We start from the raw sequence: 23722 nt of genomic DNA on the forward strand, positions 1-23722 counted from the left end.
CCAGGTATATTACATACCAGTATATTGTGAGCCTACCGGGACAGATGGGGACAAATGGCCGAGTACCTGAATGTAAACCACTCAGACAATTAGTAAGTGGTATATAACTAACTAAAAATAAATAAAATTACTTTAAGAAACAACAAAAACCCTGGGGTATGCATCTCAGGTCCCAAGACCTCAACACTGAAATTTTCAATAAAGACTATGGCAATTCTTGTGTCCCGTCCTAAAGGTCAATCAAGCCCAGTATCCTGTTTCCAACAGTGGCCAACCCAGGTTCCACGTACCTAGCTAGATCCCAAGTAGTAAAGCAGATTTTGTGCTGCTTATCCTAGGAATAAGCAGTGGATTTCCCAAAGCCATCTCAATAATTGCCTATGGATTTTTCTCTTTTAGGAAATTATCCAAATCTTTTTTAAACCCCACTAAACTAACCAATTTCACCACATTCTTCGGCAACAAATTTCAGAGTTTAATTGCACACTGTGTGAAGAAATATTTTCTTTGGTTTGTTTTAAAACTACTACTTAGTAGCTTCATCTCATGTCCTCTAGTCCTAGTATTTTTAGAAAGAGTGAACAAGCGATTTGCGTCTACCCTTTCCACTCCACTCAATATTTTATAGACCTCTATCATATCTCCCCTGAGCCGTCTCATCTTCAAGCTGAAGATCCCCAGCCATTTTAGCTGTTGCTCATAGATAAGTCATCCCATTCCTTTTATCATTTTCGTTGCTCTTCTCTGTACCTTTTCCAATTTTGCTATATCTTTTTTTGAGATATAGTGACCAGAATTGCTTACAGTATTCGAGGTGCAGCCTTACCATCGAGTGATACAAGGACATTATGACATTTTCATCTTTGTTTTCCATTCCTTTCCTGATAATTCCTAACATTTTATTTGCTTTCTTTGCTGCCACCGCACATTGAGCTAAGGGTTCCAACGTATCCTCAATGATGACACCTAGATCCTGTTCTTGGGCAGTGACTCCTAACGTGGAACCCTGCATCATGTAGCTATAGTTCAGGTTCCTCTTTCCCACATGCATCACTTTGCACTTGTTCACATTAAATGATATCTGCCATTTTGATGCCAGTCTTCCAAGGTCCTCTTGCAATTTTTCACAATGTCTTGCGATTTAACAACTTTGAACAACTTTGTGTCATCAGCAAATTTAATTATCTCACTAATTATTTCCATCTCTAGATCATTGATAAATATGTTAAATAGCAAAAGTCCCAGCATAGACCTTGGGGATTTCACCACATTGCTTATATTGAATTCCAGTTGAATCAGTAACCTGTGCATAATCTGTGAAGCATTTAAGGTAACCCTGAATGATAATGAAGTTATGCATGTGGGAAAGAGAAACACAAATTATAGCTAAATGATGCAAGGTTCCACATTAGGAGTCACTGTCCAGGAAAAGGCTCTGATTAGTGCTGCCCGATTCGCTGATTTGAATTGATTCAAGACAGTGAATCAATTTGAATCGATTCGTTTTCTTTAAATAAAAAAAAAAAAAATCGGGCTTTCCGATTCACTGACCAACTCTCCTCCCCGCATACCTTCAGGCCTCCTAAAGCAGGAGCAGCAGGGCTCTGGCAGCGAAAAGCCTGTCCTAAGCGCTGCCTCTTGCTGGCCCGTCCACTGCCTCTGCTGCTCCTGCTTTAGGAGGCCCGATGTCAGAGCTCATAATGGGGGCAGGGTGTCGGTCGGGAATGCTTCATAGGTTCCAGCACTGTGGGCATCCTTGGCTCCGCAGCTTTAGGAGGTTTCCTGAAGGTGGGCATGTTTTCCCCTTCTCCCCACCGTCGTCTGGCTTCCCGGTCTTACTTTCAAAACTAATTACAGCCTGCTGAAAATCCCCAGTGATGTAGCGATTCTAGAAGGCTGACGGCCTCCGCTGCACGTTCCCTCTGCCGTAGTTCATCCCAAACCAAAACAGGATGTGACAGAGGAGGGGCAGGATAGACAAAGGGCTCCTTTTACTAAGGTGCGCTAGTGGTTTTAGCGCACGCTACAATACCGCATGCGCTAAACGCTAACGCCTCCATAGAGCTTGCATTAGTATTTTTCATTATTTTAAAAAAGTAAATACATACAAACTGCAGTGGATTTAAGGTGTGTCACTACAGCCTAAAGAACAAGCAATAAAATACATTATTAATGTACAGGAAGATGTTGCTTATATAATATTTAAAAAATATCAAGTCTCAACAGGCTAAATAACTTTCAGTATATTAATTCACTTTTAGCTTTGCACTAACAAAACAAACATACACAACATAACCTACTAAGTTCCCAATAATAAGGAAGAGAAAGCAGAGTTGACATTGCCAGAAGGCAGTATCTTCACCCTTTCCAGTCCCTTTCTCATCAGACACGCACCTCCAAGTTTAGTATCATGTATGTGCACAAATGTGACTGCATGCGTGAAAAAAATCTACTAACAAAAAATCTTTAAAAATCAAGCACAAGAAGTAGGGGAGCAGCCTCCTACTCTGCCAAGCTGTAAAAAAAAAAATATATATATATATATATATATATATATATATAAACCAATATACATTTGCAGAAACAGTGAAAACCTATGGCTGCATAGTAATCTGAGGAAGTATGAACACAAGTCACCTAAAACTAAAGAAACCAACTTTGCAGTATGTGCATCCATGATTCACACATATGCATGGATCAGAGGTGGGAGAAAGGGAAGCCACACTCCTATCAATCCTCATTTCAGAGCAAAAATGCGTTAGGGGAATACTTTCAAGAGGCAAAGCATTCCTCATGAGGTTTTTTTGGGCTAGTTGATTGTTTTTATTTTTTGACAAGCAGGCTAGATAGATGCACTATCGAAAAAGGGCCTCCAAGTTTGATTTAGACATCTTGAGAAGTGCATCCAAAAAATGGTTGGAAAAAAGATCCATTTTCGAAAATAGATGTCTTTTTGGTTTTTAATCACTTATGTGGACATTTTGGCCATTTTCAGAAAAAAAACATCCAAAAGCAAGCCATTAGGACATAGACAGGGCCACCATTTATACTATACTGGCCACACAGACATACCAGCAGAAGGGCGCTGCTGTGAACTTTACATAAAGTGTGCCAGGTGTACTCGCCATAACCCCCTTATGGTGAGCCCTCCCAAACTCCCCTAAAACCTACTATTCCCACCTGTCTATCACCCCAATAGCCCTTATGGCTATGGGTAGCACCTATATGGCAGTATAGTAGGATTTTGGTGGGCTCACACTTTTCACCATAAATGTAGTAGTTAGAATGGGATATGGTCCTGTGTCTCCCTCCCTATATTTCACACCACCCACCATGTTACTTCAGACACCTGCTCACTCCTCTACTAGGAGCTGCTGTTATAGTGTGTGACAGGCAGGAACCTGTCACATCCAAAAACCCAGCACTCAGACCAGAACAGGCTAAAATCAAGCCTGTGCCCAAGGAGAGAGACAGGACTATAAAGACCCTTAAAGTGAAGCTCCCCTGGAAACACAGAAACTGAAAAACAGCATGAGGAGGGTTCCAAAAGCTAACCCTTTACCCTATCATTCCTTTTCCTCACCCAGAGGGAAGACAGAGTCTATTCCAGCAGCTGGGCTGCAGGGCAAACAAAAGGTTAATGAAAGGGGAGGTGCTAGAACTGTCAAACTTCAGGCACACAGAGGGAGGGCCCAGGGAGAGTGCAGGATCCTGACTTGCACATGAATAAATTCCCTTCAGTTGGACAGAGAGGGGAGGGCCAACCATGGCTCAGATCTCCAGGGTAAGCAGATCCTCTAAGCTTGCAGAAGGGCTCCTCTCAAAGGAAGGCCTTTTTTATCTGTACCTGATAGAGAAGCTCAAGCAGAAGGCAGCAAGAGAGACATGTACTTAAACTCCAAGGTTAAGTTCTACTGGGGAGAGGAATATCACTCTGAGGAGGAGCTGGAAGCTAACTCCAAGAAACCTTTACACTCACAGATTGAAGAGGAAACGTTTATGGAAATAGAAGGATATAAGCCAACCCTTAGTGACAAAGAGGGGAATATGGACTGCACAGTTCCCGCTAAGCTGCGTTGGCCTGCGCTCGCGCACAAAATATTACATCGCAGCGCAAAGTTTCTCTTCACAGCGCACACACGCGTCGGTAAGGTAAGGGGACGCATTGGGGGGATTGCACTTCCCCACAATTGCCATGCTTCGGTTCCTCTTCTTCCTTCCTTCCCCCCCCCCCCCCCCGCGGGACCCTGCGGCACCATCAACTCTTACTCCCTCTAATGTCGGCCCTGCAGCTCCAGACTTCCTCGCACCTTCTCCCCTCCCCCTTTGGGTCGCTATTATTTTAAATGTTATAGCCGCGGAGCTGTATCCATCAGTGGAGATGTCTAACCTCGGCCTGCCCCGGAACTCTTACTGCAACAGTGACTTCCTGTTCCTGCCTAGACGGGCGTCTGCTGCAGTAAGAGTTCCGGGGCAGGCCGAGGTTAGACATCTCCACTGATGGATACAGCTCCGCGGCTATAACATTTAAAATAATAGCGATCCAAAGGGGGAGGGGAGAAGGTGCGAGGAAGTCTGGAGCTGCAGGGCCGACATTAGAGGGAGTAAGAGTTGATGGTGCCGCAGGGTCCCGCGGGGGGGGGGGGGGAGGAAGGAAGGAAGAAGAGGAACCGAAGCATGGCAATTGTGGGGAAGTGCAGAGCTGCAGGGAAGAGTGTTGCGGTACCCAGCTGGAGGGAGAAGGAAGATGAGGGAGGGAATTAAAGGAGATGCCAGGGCTTGGAGCGTAGGAGGAAGGTATGCCAGTCTAAGGGAAAAGGAAGGGGGAGATGTGAGAGCATGGAGGGGGAGCGAAAGATGGAAGAAAAGGAAAGGAGAGAGATGCCAGAGAATCAGGGAAGGGGAGATACCAGACTATGAGGAGAGGTGTGGGAGAGGGAAGGCGAGGAGAGAGATGCCAGACCAATGGGGTGAAAGGAGAGATGGAAGGGGGAGGCATACAGTTTCTGGAAGGGGCATAGAAGGAGAGAAGATGCCATATAGGGGAAGAGAGACGGCAGACAGTGGATGGAAGGAAGAGAGTTACAAGAAGATGAGGAAAGGAGAAACCACAGAAGACAAAGGTAGAAAAAAATTTCTATTTATTTATTGCTTTAGGAGACATGTGTCACTGTTTCTGTGAAGCATTGTATGCAGAGTCCAGCTTCTTGCTGGTTCAATTTAACCTTTGTCTATGTATTTTTATTTTATCCCCCCTTTTACAAAACTGTGAAGCGTTTTTAGCACCAGCCTTGGTGGTAGCAGCTCTGATGCTCAGAATTTTATGAGCATCAGAGCTGTTACCTCCGTAGCTAAAATCCACACTACAGTTTTGTAAAAGAGGGAGGGGTTAGTTTGTGATTACATATTCCTTACTAGGCGAAGGTGTTTTCTGTGTTCTGTGTGTTCGAAAGACATGGTTTTCTGTTAGGATTGACGGTGTAGGATTGATCTGTGCTGGTCTGGCTTGTTTAGTTTTACAATGGGTGTATTGATGTACTGCTCACTGCAATATGTAAGATGCTGCCTTTTCCTAGGTACTCATGTGTGACGTGTGGTTTGTTACTAAAAATCATGTTTTTCTTACAGATGGGGGGGGGGTGCCAAAAAATGATGGGCCCCGGATGTTACATATGCTAGGTACGCCACTGTATGTAAAGATACCAGAAAGCTGGCGTAGCAAAAACTTCTAAGTTTTGAGTATTTAACCCTCCCACAATCTCACGGGCACTCGTTTCAAGTTTATTGAGATTTTGATTTAAACGCAATATCAAATATTTTCAATGCGTATAACAAAAATAAATTTGGGGAAATAAATAAAACCATTTGAACCAGTGTTCCCGCTAAGCTGCGCTGGCGTGCGCTGGCGCACAAAATATTACATCGCAGCGCACACGTTTCTCGTCACAGCGCACGATCGGAAGAGGCGTACGGCAGATGGCAGGGCGGCGAGAGGAGAATCGGGCGAGTTGGCTCATAACTTGCTGGCGCCCGATATTTTTGGCTCACGGTGAAAAAATTTTGCTCACAACACCCGCCCGCTTAGAGGGAACACTGACTGCACCTCTGAGCAAGATTATTTCATGAAAGAAGAAAGCATGTATGAGTGAGATAAAGGAAGAAGGAAGTTTGATACTGTTATGTTTAAAGCTTTGATCCTGAGTGATAAGGTTCTGAGAGTGAAGTGTGTAAAAGTAGCTTTGCAGTGCTTTAGGGAGAAGAAGAGAAATGTAGGATTGTGTTTAACATGCCCCAGTGAGTCAGGGCTATATTTCATATTGTATCAGAAATAGAAGCACCCTAAAAGCTGCCTTTCCTGACCCTGAAAGTAAAGAAACAAGGGTGGGAGTCAGGATCAACTGATTTAATGGGAGGCATGATTCCACACAGGCTGTTTCTAGCTAGGGCTTAGGGCACTGCTGTGAGTGTCATCAACGGAGAAGAGGAAATAGTTACAAAAGGGAAGTTTTGTGTAGAGAAATTCTCTTCTGTCAAATTGGAGTAGGAACATGGCTGGCAGAGGCTGCTGCCTAGCCCAGCTAGCAGGCCAAGGGCCTGGGATAGAGGGTCGCTTTAAAAGGCACACTTACAAGCAGGAGTTTTTGAATTGAAGTTCCTTGGACTGTGAAAATGCAATGATTCGTACCATGAACTGCATAATGGTGCCTTGAATTGGGTTGTACTATAAAGTGAATCAGTGACTTGGCTATTTTGAATGAAAAGGAAAATATAAATAATTGGGGGTTTTGTGCATTTAATAAAACTGAGAGATGTTTTTTGAAACAATGAAGAATCCTGGCTTCCTTTTTACTGGCATTTCAAAGGCACTACAATTTGCTCATGGCCCGGGCTTGTCCTTCCCTGCTGGCAGATTTATGCCCGGTCACAAGATACAAGTACATATGCATCATTCAGATCTGTGGGGGGTGGGGTCATGACTTAGGCCCTCTTTTACAAAGGTGCGCTAACCGCTAACGTGTCCAAAGGATTACATGCATGCATTAGCATTTAGCGTGTGCTAAAAAGCATAGCACACCTTTTAAAAGAGGGGGTTAATCTCTTCAGTGCTCATCTGATCAGTTGGATACCTTATTGGCTCTTAGATGCTTTTCTAAAATAGATTTAGCTCTAGACACCTAAATGGCGTCATGGATACCTTGGTAAATGTTTGACTATCGCCACAAGACATCCAAGCGTTAAATACACCCATAACACACCTCCAATGTGGCCCTTTGAACTATGAAAGCACTGCAGACAAAGGGGCTGATTCTCAAACTGTGCATCTCAATTTTAGGCAGCAGTAAGCATCCTACTGCTGCCTGGCATCCAATCAGGACGTACGTTTTTAGAAAAAATGCTGCCAAGGAAGGCATCTGTGGTGCGTCTATGGAGATGTGTAGGTATGCTTAAGCACACCCAAGGCAGGGCACGGGGGTGGCAGTGGTTTTGCCCGGAAGTGGCCTTGGGTGGATTTAAGCATCGGGTATGCATCTCCATAGATGGGAGGCAGATGCCTTAATGTAGGCCTGCAAAATGCTGGCCAACATTTAAGGTGCCTTTCCGGCAGTGCAGACCTGATTCTGAATAGGACGCCGCCGATAACAACATCCTTTAAAGAATCAGGCCCAAAAAGCCTAGCAAGACATCTAGGAAGTAAGTTTTGAAAATTGGCACTTGGACATTTTGGTGATTAAAACATCCAAGTGTCAGTTTATTCCATCTTTTGGATGCATTTCTTTTTTTGAAAATGAGCCCCATAGGCTGTATGGCTGGCTAAAATAGTGACAGGCTGGAGAAAACAAAGGAAAGTTTAAAAGGAAGGCCAGAGGAAGTTTTCAGAAGGAAGGAGAACAGACTAATTTGTGAGAATGAGAGAGAAGAGTTTCTAAAAAAATGAAAAAAAAAAAAAAAAAAACAACCTAAGAGAAATAATAATTAAAACTGAAAGGAAGAGAAAAATAGCTAGAGTAAAAAGGTAAGAACACTGTGTGCTATTTTATGTATTACATACACTGTATATATATATTCTATGTCATTCACAGTCAACAGTAATAATGCGCCAGAATACTCATGATAGTTAATAAACTCTGATCAAACATACAGTATTTCATATTTATTCTAATTTATATTTACAGAAGTGACCTAGGCGTTGTATTTTTCAGTTGTCATATATTGTACATTATTTTCTGCTTATGCTCTGCAGACAGAGAACCTCACTAGTAAAACATAATTCTCATAGTCAAGATACTGAAAAAGCATTGCAAATGTTTCAATAAAAGACCTTAAAAAAAAAAAAAGATAAACTACCTATGTGTAGTTTTTGTATACAATATTGTGATACTGCAGTATGTGCTATGGTTTAAATACATAACTATGTATAAAGTATACAATGTCATAATCTGGTTCACTCTCTTGGCTGAAAAAGACCATTATAGAATGGGAGAGAAATAAATAGGAACTTAATGTAGTGTTACCAATGAGTAGTTCCTATTATTCAGAGTTTTTCATAGGAAACATACTTCTCCAAACCATAGTTCATGATTCATTTTCTCTCAGAAATATATACAAAGACTCATGCTGGCAACACACTATTAGACTAACTTGCACACATACAGAGAGGGGCAGTTTATAACAGGGTGACTAAATAAAAAAATAAAACTTTCAATAAAGTTTATGACTGTTTTATAAAGTCACTGACGTATGTATCTCTCGTCTTAAAAGGAATATCACAAAAACATCTAAAATACTCCAGGCATATTTTTTCTGATATGTTTTAAAGGCAACATTGCTACCTGAATGCTTTTATAAAACATCTTCTCAGGACGATGCTAATAGGGGTGAATCCTATATACGGCACCTAAAAAAATTGGTGATGAAAAAAGGGTAGTTCTATAAACCACTTGTAAAGTTAGGCACGGTTTACAGATTAGCACTTACACCCTAAAACTATACCTAATTTTAGGCGTGGCCGTTTGCACCATCAAAAATGTGATGCAAATGCCCGTACCTGCCATTATTCGATAGCTAAGCATGTAACTTAAAGGAATGACCCTTACCATGACCATGCCCCCTTTTTGACTCATGCATAGAATTTAGGTGCATATCCCCTTCCTAACCTCACTTTTATTAAGCTGCGATAGATATTTGTAATGCGGCCTGGGGCACTAAATGCTCTGATATTCATAGGAATTCTATAAGCGTCGGAGCCTTCAACCTTACATGCCATGGTAGAAACCTCTATCGCAGCTTAGTAAAAGCGGATTGGGAGGATAAATTTATACAACTTGTAATTAATTCGAATTATTGTGAGTCCATCGAGACAGATAGGGAAAATGCTTGAAGAATCTGTATGTAAACCACTGAGAGTGGTTGTAAAACTACAAAAAGGCGGTATACAAGTCCCTTTCCCCCAATATTTGCTTGTTGAAAAAAACAGTTACGCATGTAAATCAGATATGTGCCAAAAACCGTATCCTACATGTACACCCATAAATTTACACCAGTACCAAAAAATGTGTAAATCTGTGCACATACTCTATGATCATATGCACTTTTTATGAAACGTGTGCATGAATCAAACTACACCCTTATACTACATCTTTTGATGTGCCCACTTTTTACAACTGTCTACTCTTGAACAATTTTGTAATAGCCATGCTCCACGTGCAGAAGGCAACACACATGCAGAGAATGCATTATAGCAGTGTATCGCAAACTGTGTGCTGCCAGACGCCGGGGAGAAGGAGAGGTGCCAGCACCGGCTCACTGCCTACAGGACGTGCCTATCGTGGCTAAAGGCATGTTCTGTAGACAGTCAGCTAGCACCAGCACCTCTCTTTCCTCTCTGCACCTTTTCAAGCACACACACACACACACACTGGCCTCTCAGGGTCCCGACTGAAGGGCCTCCACGCATGCACAGATGTTGACGTGATGACATCACACATGTGTGTGACGTCACTACGTCGATGTCTACGCACTTCTGGATGATCTCAAGCCGCTGGCTCGCAACGTTTGTGAGACACTTATAGGTTTATGCCTCCTCCTCCATCAATGTTAAACTACCTCGCTTCCTCCAACAAAAGATCCACCTCCTTCTTCTTTACTTGCTCTGGGTTATGCAATTAAAAGGTCCTGCTCAACAATACAAACAAAGCGGAACACAAATGCATATTATGTTATTATTGATCTGAATTCCACAGAGAGATGAACTAATTTAAGTGCATCTTCTTATCCCCTCATTTCTCAGCAACACCCCTTTGGGTTCGATTAAATCTCATTACCCAAAGCTTGATGTGTCAGTTTGTCACTGGATTTTTATAGCTAAAGTAGCTATGCTATTTTTTACTTTTTAATATTATTTTTATCATTTACTTCAATCATCTATAACTTTAATAATGTACTTAGCTTTGTGGTCTGCTGATATAGGTATTTATTTTGCCATCATGTTTCACCCGAAGGGTTTTCTCAAGGTAACCATCTTTTGATGATATGGTGGTTTATGAAGCAGAGAGCAAATAACTAGGCATGGTTGCCTTGAGAAAACCCTTCGGGTAAAACGTGTTGATGAAATAAATCCCTATACAACAGACCACAAAACTAAGAACATTATTAAAGTTATAAATGATTGAAGCAAATGATAAAAATAATATTTAAAAAATAGCATAGCTATTTTAGCTATAAAGATCCAGTGACGAACCGACACATTAAGCTTTGAGGATCTGGGTGTTAAACTCATTCAAAATGAGGGGATAAAATGATGCACTTAAATTAGTTCATCTCTCTTTGGAATTACATGTATACCCCCACATTAGAACTTTGGTAAAAAAAAAAAAAAAAAGTATGTGCAAATTTCCAATTGAATTATTGATCTGAATAACATAATCTGCTAATAAGGGAGCATTGATTAGTGCCATTTCTAGAACAGCACACATTACCCCGATTTTGAAACGGTTCCACTGGTTACCTATTGAACAACGGGTTCATTATAAGGCGTTATCTTTGGTATACCAGATTTTGTACCAATCGGCCCCTTTCTGGTTTCGATCCCTCTGGTAGGTCTATAAACCAAACAGAGCATTGCGTTCAGAGGGTGCCATGATACTCTTGGCGAGCACTGAACAAAATGTAAGATATGTAGCTACAAAATCTAAGATGTTTTCTGTAGCTGGAATGTCACTTTGGAATAAACTGCTGGGACATCTAAGATTAAGCACCAACCGTTTTAGTTTCAAAAAGCTGTTGAAAACCAAGCTATTTGTGGATGCCTATTTGTAGAGCTACTCAGCTTTCATATTAACATATTTTCTGGTAACTGTAACTTCTGTCCTGATTCTGTGTTTGAGTCAATAAGTGGATTCCTAAGTGCCTTTGTTATTAATTGCTTGGGCATTGTTCATTTGTTGGGTGCAAATGGGTTGTTGTTTGTTTGGGGTTGTTTTTTTTTGTGGGGGGGTATTTTTTATTTAAAGAAAATGTATTTTATGGTACTGTAATTTAGTTTTAGAAATGTAATTTTGTTTTATACTCTACAATTATGTATGTTTATTTTTTTATGGAAACCACTTTGTTTAAAAGTGGTATATAAATTTTTTTTTAATAAATAAATGTCTTTCTGCAACCTGGGGCTGCAGCCCTCAATATCCTTGTTCACTCTCTGATCATTTCAAAACTTGACTACTGCAATTCCCTATATAAAGGCATATCCCAAAAGGAAATAAGGCGGTTGTAAATAGTCCAAAAATACAGCAATAAAAATCATTACAAATTCTACGAAATACGATCATGTCACGACTCTCCTAAAAAAAAAATAAAACCTATTGGCTACCAATCCCTCACAGAATTTCCTACAAACTAGCTCTTTTAACCTTTAAAATCCGACAGACAAAAATTACCACCTTTTCTGGACAGGCTTCTTATTTCGCACTCTATTTCAAGAACTCTAAGATCCACAAATCAGCATCCGCTAACAATCCCTTCATTAGTCATAAATACAAGGTGAAATGAAATTTTCCCCTGCAATGGAATCACTTACCATTCCATCTTAGAGAAGAAACAAAGGAGTCCTTTTACTAAGGCGCGCTAGCCATTTTAGTGTGCGCTAAACGCTGACACGCCCATTATAGTCTATGGACACGTTAGCGTTTAGCGTGGAATAAAACAACTAGCGCGCCTTAGTAAAAGGACCCCAGTATTAGAAAGATTTAAAAGTTCCTTGAAAAGCTTTTTTTACATGCCTTTGATGTATAACTAAGTCTAACACAACAGACCGACATTACTCTACACCACAGGTGTCAAATTTGGCCCGCCTGGTCATTTTATGTGGCCGTGGTCCGATGCCCCCAGTTTTACCTTGTGGTTGGCTCCCTTCTCCTCACAGCCAGATCTACTGCCTCCTCTACGCGGCTCCTCGCGCGTCCCACACCTCATCCAGAAGCATTCCCTCCGACGTTGCAACGTTAGAAAGAAAGCTTCCGGTTCAGGTGCAGGACACACAAGGAACCGCTGCACGCAGCTCTGTGTACACTGTGGCTGTGAGGAGGAGGGAGCCAGCCACAAGATGACACCGAGTGGCATCAGACCGCAGGCCGCATAAAACGGCCAGGTTGGAGGCAGCCAGAAGATTAGACACCCACCAAAGGGAGGCTCAGCATGGAGGGTAGGGGGAATGGTTTTATTTTCAAGTTAGTGTTTGAATTGTGTCAATTTTGAACATTTTAATCTGCTGTCTATCTTTTGCACTGCTCAGGAAGAAATATATTTGTTTCTTTTTCTCTGGGGGTTGTACTGCATGCAGAATCTTGAATCTTAGGGTGTTTTTTTAATAGATTAGTACTTTTAGTTTTTGGTCCCGTACTTGCATAGGGGTTATCTGTGTTCTGGTAGGAATGAATATTGAGAAGCACACAGTGTGTTTTGTATAGTTTAATTTTGTGGTTAACCATTACCATTATGTGTTAATAAGATTATGTTGTGTGTGTATGTATGAAAAATGAATGGAAAAAATGGTGTTATAATTAGTATTATTATGGGGGGCGGGGTCTGGCCTGCGACTTATCCTGTGTTTTGGATTTCGGACCCTTAATGTGATTGAGTTTGACACCCTTTTTCTACACGATCATAATTCTGTGATGTTTACAAAATTAGCCTTTTTGACAACCAGCTATCCCTTCCTTTATTGATTTTCCCCTATTCATTCCTTTATTTCATGAAATTGTAGTTCCACCCTCCTTACCTGAATTTCTAGTTTGTCATGGTCTATGTCCGTCTACTATGTGTCTCTATACAATTAATTTTATAAATGTAAATCACTTTGAAATTTGTTATAAGCGTTTTATCAAATTTTATATAAAACTTGGAAAACTTCCATTTCTAATGCCTATTGAAAATGGTCAAATGTCTCGTATCAACTGTCATCTTTTTATTTTCAAATTCAATTTAAAAAAAAAAAAACTTCATAGAATTTCAAACAAATCAGAACAGAGAATTTCAGTGAAGGTACAAAGAATTCTACCTGGGTTCTAATAGACCAGGCTCCTTCGTGTCTAGTATGACACACAAAGCAACAGACAGAGTCAGCAGTGCTGCCTTGAAGGCAAATATGTGTACACTTCTTTAAACTCACTGCTGACTGAGTTCACACAGGAAGGAGGTCAGACAGCAGGTTCTGTATTAATTCCACCTAAGGAAGTTTACTCATAGGATCACTTATGCCAGGATTAATTAATGTTGGAGTCACTCAAAAATCGGCACCAAAAACAAAAATTATCACGCAACACTCTTATTATATGGGTTTTTTAAATTTTTAATTTATAAAACTTTTTATCACGTACATTCAGAGAAACGTATGAACAGTAATATGAAATAAGATCAAATATATTAAAGATGAAAAGGAAATATTAAACATTATAGTTTAACCCACAATTGGAGAGTCAAGATTGCACAAGAATAAAGGAGAAAATATATACTGTACAGTAGTATATAGCCTTTATAAAGAGTTGCACTATGGTTTACAACAGCTATTTAAGGTTCTATAGTTAAGCAGAAGTTATTTCGGCTCCAGAAATAAATTATGAATTAGACTCAAAAATTACAAAGTGAAGAAAATTTCAAAATAAATGTCCCAGGTAGAGCCAAAATCCTTGGCCTCAAAGCCACTACTGCTACTACTACAATAGCACTGAAAGGCATGTACGCAGAGTTGTACATTTTGACATTTATAGACAGTCCCTGCTTGGATGAGCTTACAATATAACTTGGGACACACAGACACGACATATAGGGTTGGGGACGCAGAACCCAAGGTGAAAGGAGTTAAGAGTTGAAAGTGCTCTCAAAGAGGTGGGCTTTAAACTGGGCCTTGAACACTTCCAGAGACTGAGCCCGCTGTAGGGATTCGGGCAGCTTGTTCCAAGCATAGGGTGCAGCAAGGCAGAAAGGATGGAATCCGGAGTTGGCAGTTGAAGAGAAGGGCACAAATAGGAGGAACTTACCAGATGAGCAGAATTACGGGTAGGGGGGGATCATAGGAGGAGATAAGTGAAGAGAGATAGGGAGGAGCATCTGAGAGTGCATTTGTAATTCAGCAAGAGGAGTGTGAATTATAGTTTGAAATGGATGGGAAGCCAATGAAGTTACTTTAGAAGAATATAGCAACTCATGAGTCATACAGCCGAATTCTGGATGGATTGGAGGGGAGTGAGATGGCTAAGTGGAAGGCCTGAGAGTATCGAGTAGCAGTAATCTAAGCATATGGTGATGAGGGTGTGGATAAGAGGTAGTGGTAGTGTGCTCAAAGAGGAAGGGTAAGATTTTGGTAATACTATAGAGGAAGAAGCAGCAGGTTTTAACGATATGTTGTATCTGGGCGGTGAAGGAGAGAGAGGAGTCAAAGATGGCCCCAAGATTACAAGCAGACAAAACAGGAAGGATGAGAGTGTTGTCCACAGAGACAGAGAACGAGGGAAGCGGAGAGGTGGTTTAAGGCGGGAAGATGAGCAGCTCTATTTTAGCCATATTCAATTTTAGATGGCGGCGAGACATCCAGGCGGCAATGTTGGACAGGCAGGCTGAGACTCTGGTCTACGTTTCTGTAGAGATATTTGGCGCAGAGAGGTAGATCTGACAGTCGTCAGCATAGAGGTGATACTGGAAGCCGTGGGATGAGATTAGCGCTCCAAGTGAGCAAGTGTAGATTCAGAAAAGGAGCGGTCCCAGGACAGCGCCTTGAGGTACACTAATCGATTGCGGGAAGGCTGTGGAGGAGGAACCACCATTGCATATTCTGAAGGTATATGATGGGAGAGATAGGAAGAAAATCAGGACAGCGCTTAACCCTAGAATCCCAACAAGGACAGCATATCAAGGAGTAGGTAATGATCAACAGTATCAAAGGCGGCAGACAAATCGAGAAGGATGAGAATAGAGTAGAGGCCTTTGGATCTGGCAAAGAACAGGTCATTGAAAACTTTAATAAGGGCAGTTTTCATGGAATGCCGCAAGCGAAAGCCTGACTGAAGCGGATCCAGAATAGCATGGGATGAGAGGAAGTCCAGACAACAGTGGTGAAGCGCACATTCAAGTAACTTGGATAAGAAGGAGAGAAGGGAGATGGACATGTTGGGTCCAGTGAGGGTTTTTGAGAAAGGGTGTGACAATGGCAAGTTTGAAGACATCAAGGGCTGTTGCAGTGAAGAGTGATAGGTTGAGGATGTGATAGATAGGAGGGATGACAAACGGCGAGATAGCACAGAGTGGGAATCAGATCGTAGGAGCAGGTAGTGAGTTTGGAGAATGAGAGAAGATGTGTGGTTTCCTCCTCAGTGATCTCAGAGATAGAGGAGTGGGTGGCAGGTGTTGAGGGGAGGTTAGTAGAAGGGGCAGATGGAGGAAGGGGAGGGGGAAGCAGCCTGGTTGAAAGTTCAAGGTGAATCTTCTGAATCTTATTGTAGAAGAACACTGTCATTGTCTGGGGAAAAATTGACCCAGAAGTGAAGTGTCGGAGCTGGACTCCTATCGCTGATGGTTCACACTGAGAGCACCCTTCACATATATCATAATCATACGTTTTTGTTTGTGAGCTGTGAATGAAGTTGACTTTCCTGAGCGCCCTCCGAACAAACCCCGATGTGACTCGATTTGCCTCGTGAAGTATTATTTCAACACCAAGTTACGGTCAGGCTTCAGCACAATACCACGAAAGTTGACTTCCCTGATATAAGTTTAATAATAAGTGTGTCTGTAGTGCAGATTGGATGGACCATTCAGGTCTTTTCTGCCATCATTTACTAAGTTACTAACCACCTGGCAAAATGGAATAAATAAATCCTGGAATTGTTGTATATTCTTAAAGAATCTACATATGATTTTTAACTACAATGTTCACACCCATAATAAAATGTATTATTATTTGGTGATAGTGCTCAGAAAATGACTGCTAAAATAGCTCTGTGTGCTCTTTTTTTCCCCCCAACACAGTGAAACAGCACCATTTCCAGTCATTGCAGTACTCTCATATATCCATCAAAGAACAAGAGAGACAGTTTTTAATCTAATCTTGTCATAAACGAATATTCAAGTACTTCCCAGACTTATTAAGTTTCCAGTTCATATTCAGGAAAACACAGTGGTGCCTTGGTTTGCAAGCATAATTCATTCCAGAAGCATGCTCGTAATCCAAAGCGCTCGTATATCAAAGCAAATTTCCCCATTAGAAATAATTAACTCGGACGATACGTTCCGCATCCCAAAAACTTTAATAGAAAATACAGTACTGTACATACTTGCATTGCAAGATCTCATTCATTTCCAACAGTCACTACACTGCGGGTGAATTGGGCGCGATGCTTTTATTACGTTCAGCTGTGCTCAGCGTGAAATGTGCGTATGTTGTGTGTGCTTGAACTGCGGGTGCATGTATTACGTTAAAATGCGATCAGTGATGCGACACATATATATTGTGCATATTTGACATGGCGCACATATATGTGATCGTACTTCAAGATAACACTCATTTATCGAGCTAAAATTTAAGAAAATGTTTTGCTCGTCTTGCAAAACACTTGTAAACCATGTCACTCACTATCCAAGGTTTAACTGTATAAGGGAAAAAAGACATCTTTCTCGTTCCTTGGCAATGTTGTTCTCTTGGTGCTGGCTATCTTCAGTGAAGTTTAACATGCAATTTTAAATTATCATGCCCAACAGGGATCCCGGTTCCACTGAAAAATAGCTTTTTCAGGAGAAAAATTTCATGGCAAGTAGTTCCTCGTGGAACTGGTGCAGGAAATACTCGACAAAGTTCTTCAGAGTGATATCATCTCTGTCAAAGTTGTAGGACATGGACAGATAGACGTAAGAGGTGTACATCTCCAGGTTGATCTACTGGTTGATAGCCGCTTCACAGTCTTGGTGGGAATTTTGTCTCACTTGGGAGCTAATGGCACCGAGTGGGAGTTACAGGCTAACGAGACCTCATAAAGAAAATGGATACTGTGGGGGGGGGGGGGAGAACCCTGGGCATGGCTACAGATAAAAAACGGTGGATCTCTTGCTGCTGGCAGTCGAGCAATTCATTCCGTTCAAAAACTGTATAAAACAATTGTTTTAATTGGCGTTAAATGATGCGGTCAATTATCATGCCAATTAAAACCAATTAAAAAGTCATTATAAATAGAAAGTAGATGCCCGCAGGTGCCTACAAAAAAAGGATGCTATAGTCGCATCTACAGAGGCTCCTAACAATGCCCAAGATCAAAGGATGCGTGGTTTATACTGGAAATGGCCTTCACGTGCGCCTCTGCAATTCTCATCAAACATAGGCGCCTGTAACGTAGGCCTGAAAAACCCTGGCCTACATTACCGATATCCATGTTAGATATAAGCCACAATTCTCTATGGAAAGGAAAATAGCCCTTTGTCGTGGCTTTGGAAAAAATGGCTTAAGCGCTAAGGCCATTTCTTACCACAAATTAGTAACAGAACCCCTAAATGTCTTTTTTTATCACTTTTCCTTAAAAAAAAACAAAAAAAACCTACAGTGGAAAACTGTCACCCAACTGCAATCTGTCATTTCTTTTGCATTATGCCTTAAACAAAGGTTGGTTGTCAGTTTGGTATAATATACACTAAATGAACATTAATTACACCCCAAAGTAAAATATTTTGTGCTATCAGGAAAAGGACGTACCATTAGTTCACAGTGCATTAAATAAACAGAGGTAGGAAATAGTGAGTGACTGATGAAAAACTGCAAAACTATAAATATCCTGCCTGATAAATATTCTGTCTAAACACATTTTCAGGGGCAGACACATTAATTTTTTTAAAATTTCAAAGTATTTTATTGCCTTTAACTATGGTAGTAGAGAAAGGCGATACACAATCTACAATACCGAGGGCTTCAAAATAAATAAAGGGAAGGACCCACAAATCTTGATAGCATAAAACCAGGTATACTAAAGACGCATGCATACAAACATAATATACCAACCCCAAATGGAAAAGGAAATTGATACTGAGATTCCAGGGAAGCACAGCAGTCAGACCCCCCTCATCAGTCCCTCAAAGCTTGCTCAAAATAGTTTTTACAGCAATTTTGAACTTTTTCAAGGAAGACTCACTATGAATTGCCAAAGGCAATGGGCTCCATAATAACAGCTCTGAAAAAGAAAGCACTGTCTCGTGTGGATTCCAGGTGTATTTCTACAGTCATAACTGTAACAGAATCCCTGTAAGTTTTCCATGTGTGTTACATGTTGAATCACAGGGCACAAGACCACCCCCAACACTACCATATACTGTGTATAAGGAAATTCAAGCCTCAGCTTTGCAGGAAGGGATGGAATGTAAGGCACAGAACCATATTCAAATCAGTATCCTGTTTATCTGCAGCACAGTTAGTTTATCAAGACCTTCAAATCCCAGGGGTGCACGATCGCAGTCTTCTAAAGTCAGGATAAATTCTCCTAATAAATATCTCTAATGGGACATTCAGATTCTTTTCCAGAAATGTATGCTGCTGAGCAAAATAATTCAGATCATCAGCTGAACAGATTAAGGTAACCCAATAGGACACAATTATTTTGCGCCAGCAGGTCAAATCTGACTTGTCCCTTTAAAAATCCACAATAGCCAGTGCCTGAAGAGGCTTTTGCCCACATACTTTGCAGCCAAATGCAAAGGCTGGGGGTTAAAGCTGTGAAAAGCAGGCACAGGGATTCAAAATGAAGTGTGCCAACTTCCCTGAGATTTCAACTGAACTGGCCTGTTTCCTTATGAAAAACATGAAAGGGTTTTTCAGAAGTTGGGCCACAGAGCACATAAAAAGTGTGTCGCAGACATTTGCATGAATGTTATGGAGGGACCGAAACATTAATATGATGGTCTTAGAAGGCCAGTTTCCCTGCAGAACATTAGGATAAAAGCAGAACAAGGATATCATTCTACACCAGGGATCTTATGTATTTTCTTATGTCTTGAATACAGTAAAAACAAAAACCAACAATCAATCAGTTAACAGAACCTTAAACATGTCACTTTCACCTCAATCTCATTTTCCAGTTTCAGGAGATCCAAATTAATCATTCGTAACCAGTACACAGGAAAAGCAAAGCTCTTGAAAACATATTAAAAGTCAAATGTTGGGAGGGGGGAGTTATCAATGTAGGTTATTGTTAAGTTGGGTTATTTTAGTACAGGGTCCCATTTTTATGCAATGAGACCATGTGTTAAAACAGCGGTCTCAAACTCAAACCCTTTGCAAGGCCACATTTTGGATTTGTAGGTACTTGGAAGGCTTATAGAAATGACAACTTTCCATGAGGTAAAACTCATTATAGTATAGTATAACGAGTTTTACTTCATGTAAAGTTGTCATTTCTTTAATAAGTCTTTAATAAGACTATTTCTTTAATAAGACTTATTAACGAGTTTTACCTCATGGAAAGTTGTCATTTCTTTAATAAGACTACGGTAACTGGTTTTTTTCTGCGGCCCTCCAAGTACCTACAAATCCAAAATGTGGATTATCTGAAATTATCAGAAGCAATTAAGGAAAGATTTATAAACTATACCATATAGTTTATAAATCTTTCCTTAATTGCTTCTGATAATGTCAGCTATACACAGCTGAAAGCAGTGCAACATGCAGAAAGTGAAAAACTATCAAAGTATCAACTGGAAGAGACAAGATTTTGGACCAACTAGTTTGAGGCCCTTGGTATCATAAAGAATGATTTTTTATGGAAAAATTGTGCCTTAAGTGTTTGGCGGTCACATAAACAACCGCCTTCAGCTCTCACCTGCTCCAGCACCAGACACATGCACAAGCTGCACTGCCTCCAATGGTTACCTTACGTTCTGGAACATTGCCCACCTCACTGTTGTAACCTCACACAAGTGCTTTCCTGCATCTGTACACGATTGTCCTCTCCACTCCACCTCACAATCACGTACAGATGCAGGAAAGTGCTTGCGTGAGGTTACAGCAGTGAAGCGGGTAACATTCCAAAATGCAACCTCTGGATACAACCGCCGGACACTTAAGGCACAAGTTTTCCATAAAGAATCATTCTTTATAATACCGAGGGCTTCAAAATACCTGGCAGGCCACATGCGAGTTTGAGACCACTGTGTTAAAACCTAACAGCAACCCACTTTGATAAATTTCTCTCTTAGACTAGTGGTTCAAGAACTGGGCTGAGAGCTGGGGAAGACAGGGCTCAAAGTCAGCTTCTTCTGATTCTCCTTGTGATCTTGGGCAAGTCACTTATCCCTTCACGGCCTCAGGTACAAATTTAGGGGCTCATTTAACGCATGTTAATACTGCAAGAACCATTATTCTCAATGTAATCGTTACTAATTATGGATCAGCTTGAATTAACACACTTTTAACTGATTAAGGTACATTAGTAAACAAGAGAGGGAATCACTTACAGTAACTGGCCTTGAGCTCAGATTTAGAAAAGTGAGTAACTACCAGTACATCTAAAATTCAAATGGAGCAAAAAAGTATAAAAACACCCTACCACCAGCTAAGCTTTAATCCTTAAAATTAGTGCAATTTTAGAGTACTCCAATCCTTTCAAAAACAAAACATAAGACTCATCATAATTATGCATGGTTCTGCATCTCTTCTACTTTTCCAAAAGGAATCGAATTTTTTAAGAACTTTGGAGCTAACTTTGTTTCATGGGATGAATTTTTCTCTTTGTAAAAAAGGCTAGTTATATGAAGTAGATCACAATACTAAACTGTACATCTGTCCAAGTTAGATTGTAAGCTCTTCTGAGCAAGGACCGTCTATAAATGTCAAAATGTACAGCGCTGTGTAAGCCTTTCAGCGCTATATAAGTGATTAATAGTAGTAGTGCAGTAATAAGATGCACTTCAAATACTGTAGAGTACACATGTAACCTGGGTCATTTGTACAAGTTAAGACTGTTTATTCACCTTCTGTTATTTTATATTCCCACTGCAAATTTGAGATCTATCCCTGTGTGAAAAGCACCAGCTACAGAGGAGGACCAAAAGGAGAGTGATTTTACTCAGTACTACCCAATCCTTTCTACAGCAGTTTTTAGGACGGTTTTAATGGTGCATGTGCGACTTTGTAAACTTGAATCAAACCTTGATCTTGCTTTTCACTTTCAATCTCTTTGCAAAAAGAACCACAGGGATCTATTCTTATGAGGCATCCGAAGGAACCTACTGTCTGGGGGGGGGGGGGGGCACTACCAGTGAACTACACACACATTAAAAACAAGGAGTGAGGGGGATTTGGGATTTTTCAACTAGCTCAAGGCGAGTTGCATTCAGTTACAGTGTGCATTATTACCCTATGCCCAGAGTAATTACAATTTAATATGTAGCCGAGGCAAAGGACGAGTTAAGTGACTTGCAAAGAAGGTAAGGAGCAGCAGCAGGACTTGAAAGCTCTTTCTCTCTAACCGTTATTTTACTTTATAACATTTTATTGAAGAAATCCAATAACCATACAATATTATAATACAATAAAATAATCATTACATAATAAATTTACCATATTAACATTTCATCACATGTCATTCATTTCTTCAAAATAAATTTTATAAAATTACCTATTACAACTATCAACATATTCCCCCCTTTTACCTTCCACCCTTCCCTTTCCCCCTCCCCCCCCCCCGCCATTATTTTGTATATAACTTTTTATTGAACAAATACAATAACCGTTATTTTAATTCATACACACTCTCAGCAGCTGACGTTTGCTCAGCTCAGAGTAGGCTTCCATTGGCATTCCCCTTCTAGCAAGAAAGCAAGCTTTAAGAAAAAAAAAAAAAAAGTCCACTATCGATCCCCAATAATTGCCCAACCTCTCCGGTACCATGGCCAAGCCCAGGGGGACCTGCCCCGCGGAATGGAAATCGCAGGAGCAGAGCAAGCAAGGGCACCCCTGTGAATCATTGTGCGGGGGGGGGGGGGGAAGGATTCCCCCGAGCCAAGGAACAAAGGAGGTGGGGGGGGGGGAGGATGCGCCGGCGTACTGTCTTTTAAATGCAGCCCCGAAAAGCGCGCGCGCACCAGCGCGAGCCACACGCGCCGCCTCCACCACCCCCCGCCGCTGGCGCGGGACGGTAGCGGTCAACAGCTGTTCGCGCGACACTACCACCCCCTCAGTTCCGCACTCACCCAAACTGCCGGCGAAGCCGTCCATGTTGCCGTAGGCTGCGTCCGAGGCCGGCCGTGAAGCAGAAACCGCTTGTTTTTCTGCGAAGGGGGGAGGCTCTTTCATTCAGACCGCAGGAGGTGGGGAGGTGAGGGGGGGGGGGTGGCAAAAGCGCTCCGCCGGCTTCACAGGAGACGCTCCGCCGTTGGCTGCTCCCTCAGGGGCGCGCGCGCTGCCTCTCTATCTCGCGCGCGCGCGCTCTCTTTCTCTGCCGGGCTCCTCGAGCCTCCCTCTCGCGCCTTCTCTCTTTCTATCCGCCACACGGAGAGCTGCCACTTTGCCAGAGCTTCCAAACCGCGCCGCCGAGTGCTTTCGTGCTTCCGACTCCGCCCGACTTGGCAGCGCGCGAGTTTCCCCTTCGCGGAAGGACGAGGGGTGCGCGAGAGGAAAAGCTGGTGGAAGGCCGAGCTGGTTCTGTCCAGCTCTGGCTGAGTGCATGCTGGGCATTATAGTTCCGCGCGAGGCGACACAAGTGCATGCCTCGCGCCGGTGCCCTTGACAGGCGAGACTCTTACTGACAGCCAGCTATGCTGACAGGAATGGACGTACGTTTCAGCGGGGATACAGTTCCGAGAGGGAGACTTTTTGGTCAGTCCTGGTTTTGAACTCTCATCCCAAAAGGAGCCCCTGATTCTGCCCATTGAAATCAGTGCTACAAGTTCTATAATGCGTCATAGAAAAACCAGAAATGGCTATACAACTCCCTCAGGAATCTGGATAATTTGGAACCTCTTTAAGGATGTACTGTGCTGACATTAATTGATTTAGTTATGTACTGACTTAAATATAATAATGTGCTACTTTTCTGCACAGTAGCCCAATTCGGGGGGCGGGGCAAAAGCCCCACCCCAGACCCCATCTCTATAATAATAGTAAGAACATAAGAAAAGCCTTACTGGGTCAGACCAAAGGTCCATCTAGTCCAGTATCCCATCTTCGCGGAGGCCAATACAAGTCACAAGTACTGTATTTTTC

The 23722-nt window shown here is 41.7% G+C and overlaps 1 protein-coding gene across 2 annotated transcripts in view; it reads right to left on the reverse strand.

The window, feature by feature from the left end:
• The window catches only part of EML4 (EMAP like 4), a 401831-nt gene extending 378700 nt beyond the window's left edge, over window positions 1-23131 (reverse strand). For both annotated transcript variants that reach the window (XM_033936381.1, XM_033936379.1), the window contains exon 1: window positions 22711-23131. In XM_033936381.1, coding sequence (XP_033792272.1) covers window positions 22711-22813 — 103 coding nt within the window. In that variant the 5' untranslated portion in view covers window positions 22814-23131. The remainder of the gene's footprint in view (window positions 1-22710) is intronic.
• Window positions 23132-23722: the final 591 nt, after the last annotated feature.

Source organism: Geotrypetes seraphini, chromosome 3 (assembly GCF_902459505.1).
Source record: "Geotrypetes seraphini chromosome 3, aGeoSer1.1, whole genome shotgun sequence".
Lineage (NCBI taxonomy): Eukaryota > Metazoa > Chordata > Amphibia > Gymnophiona > Dermophiidae > Geotrypetes > Geotrypetes seraphini.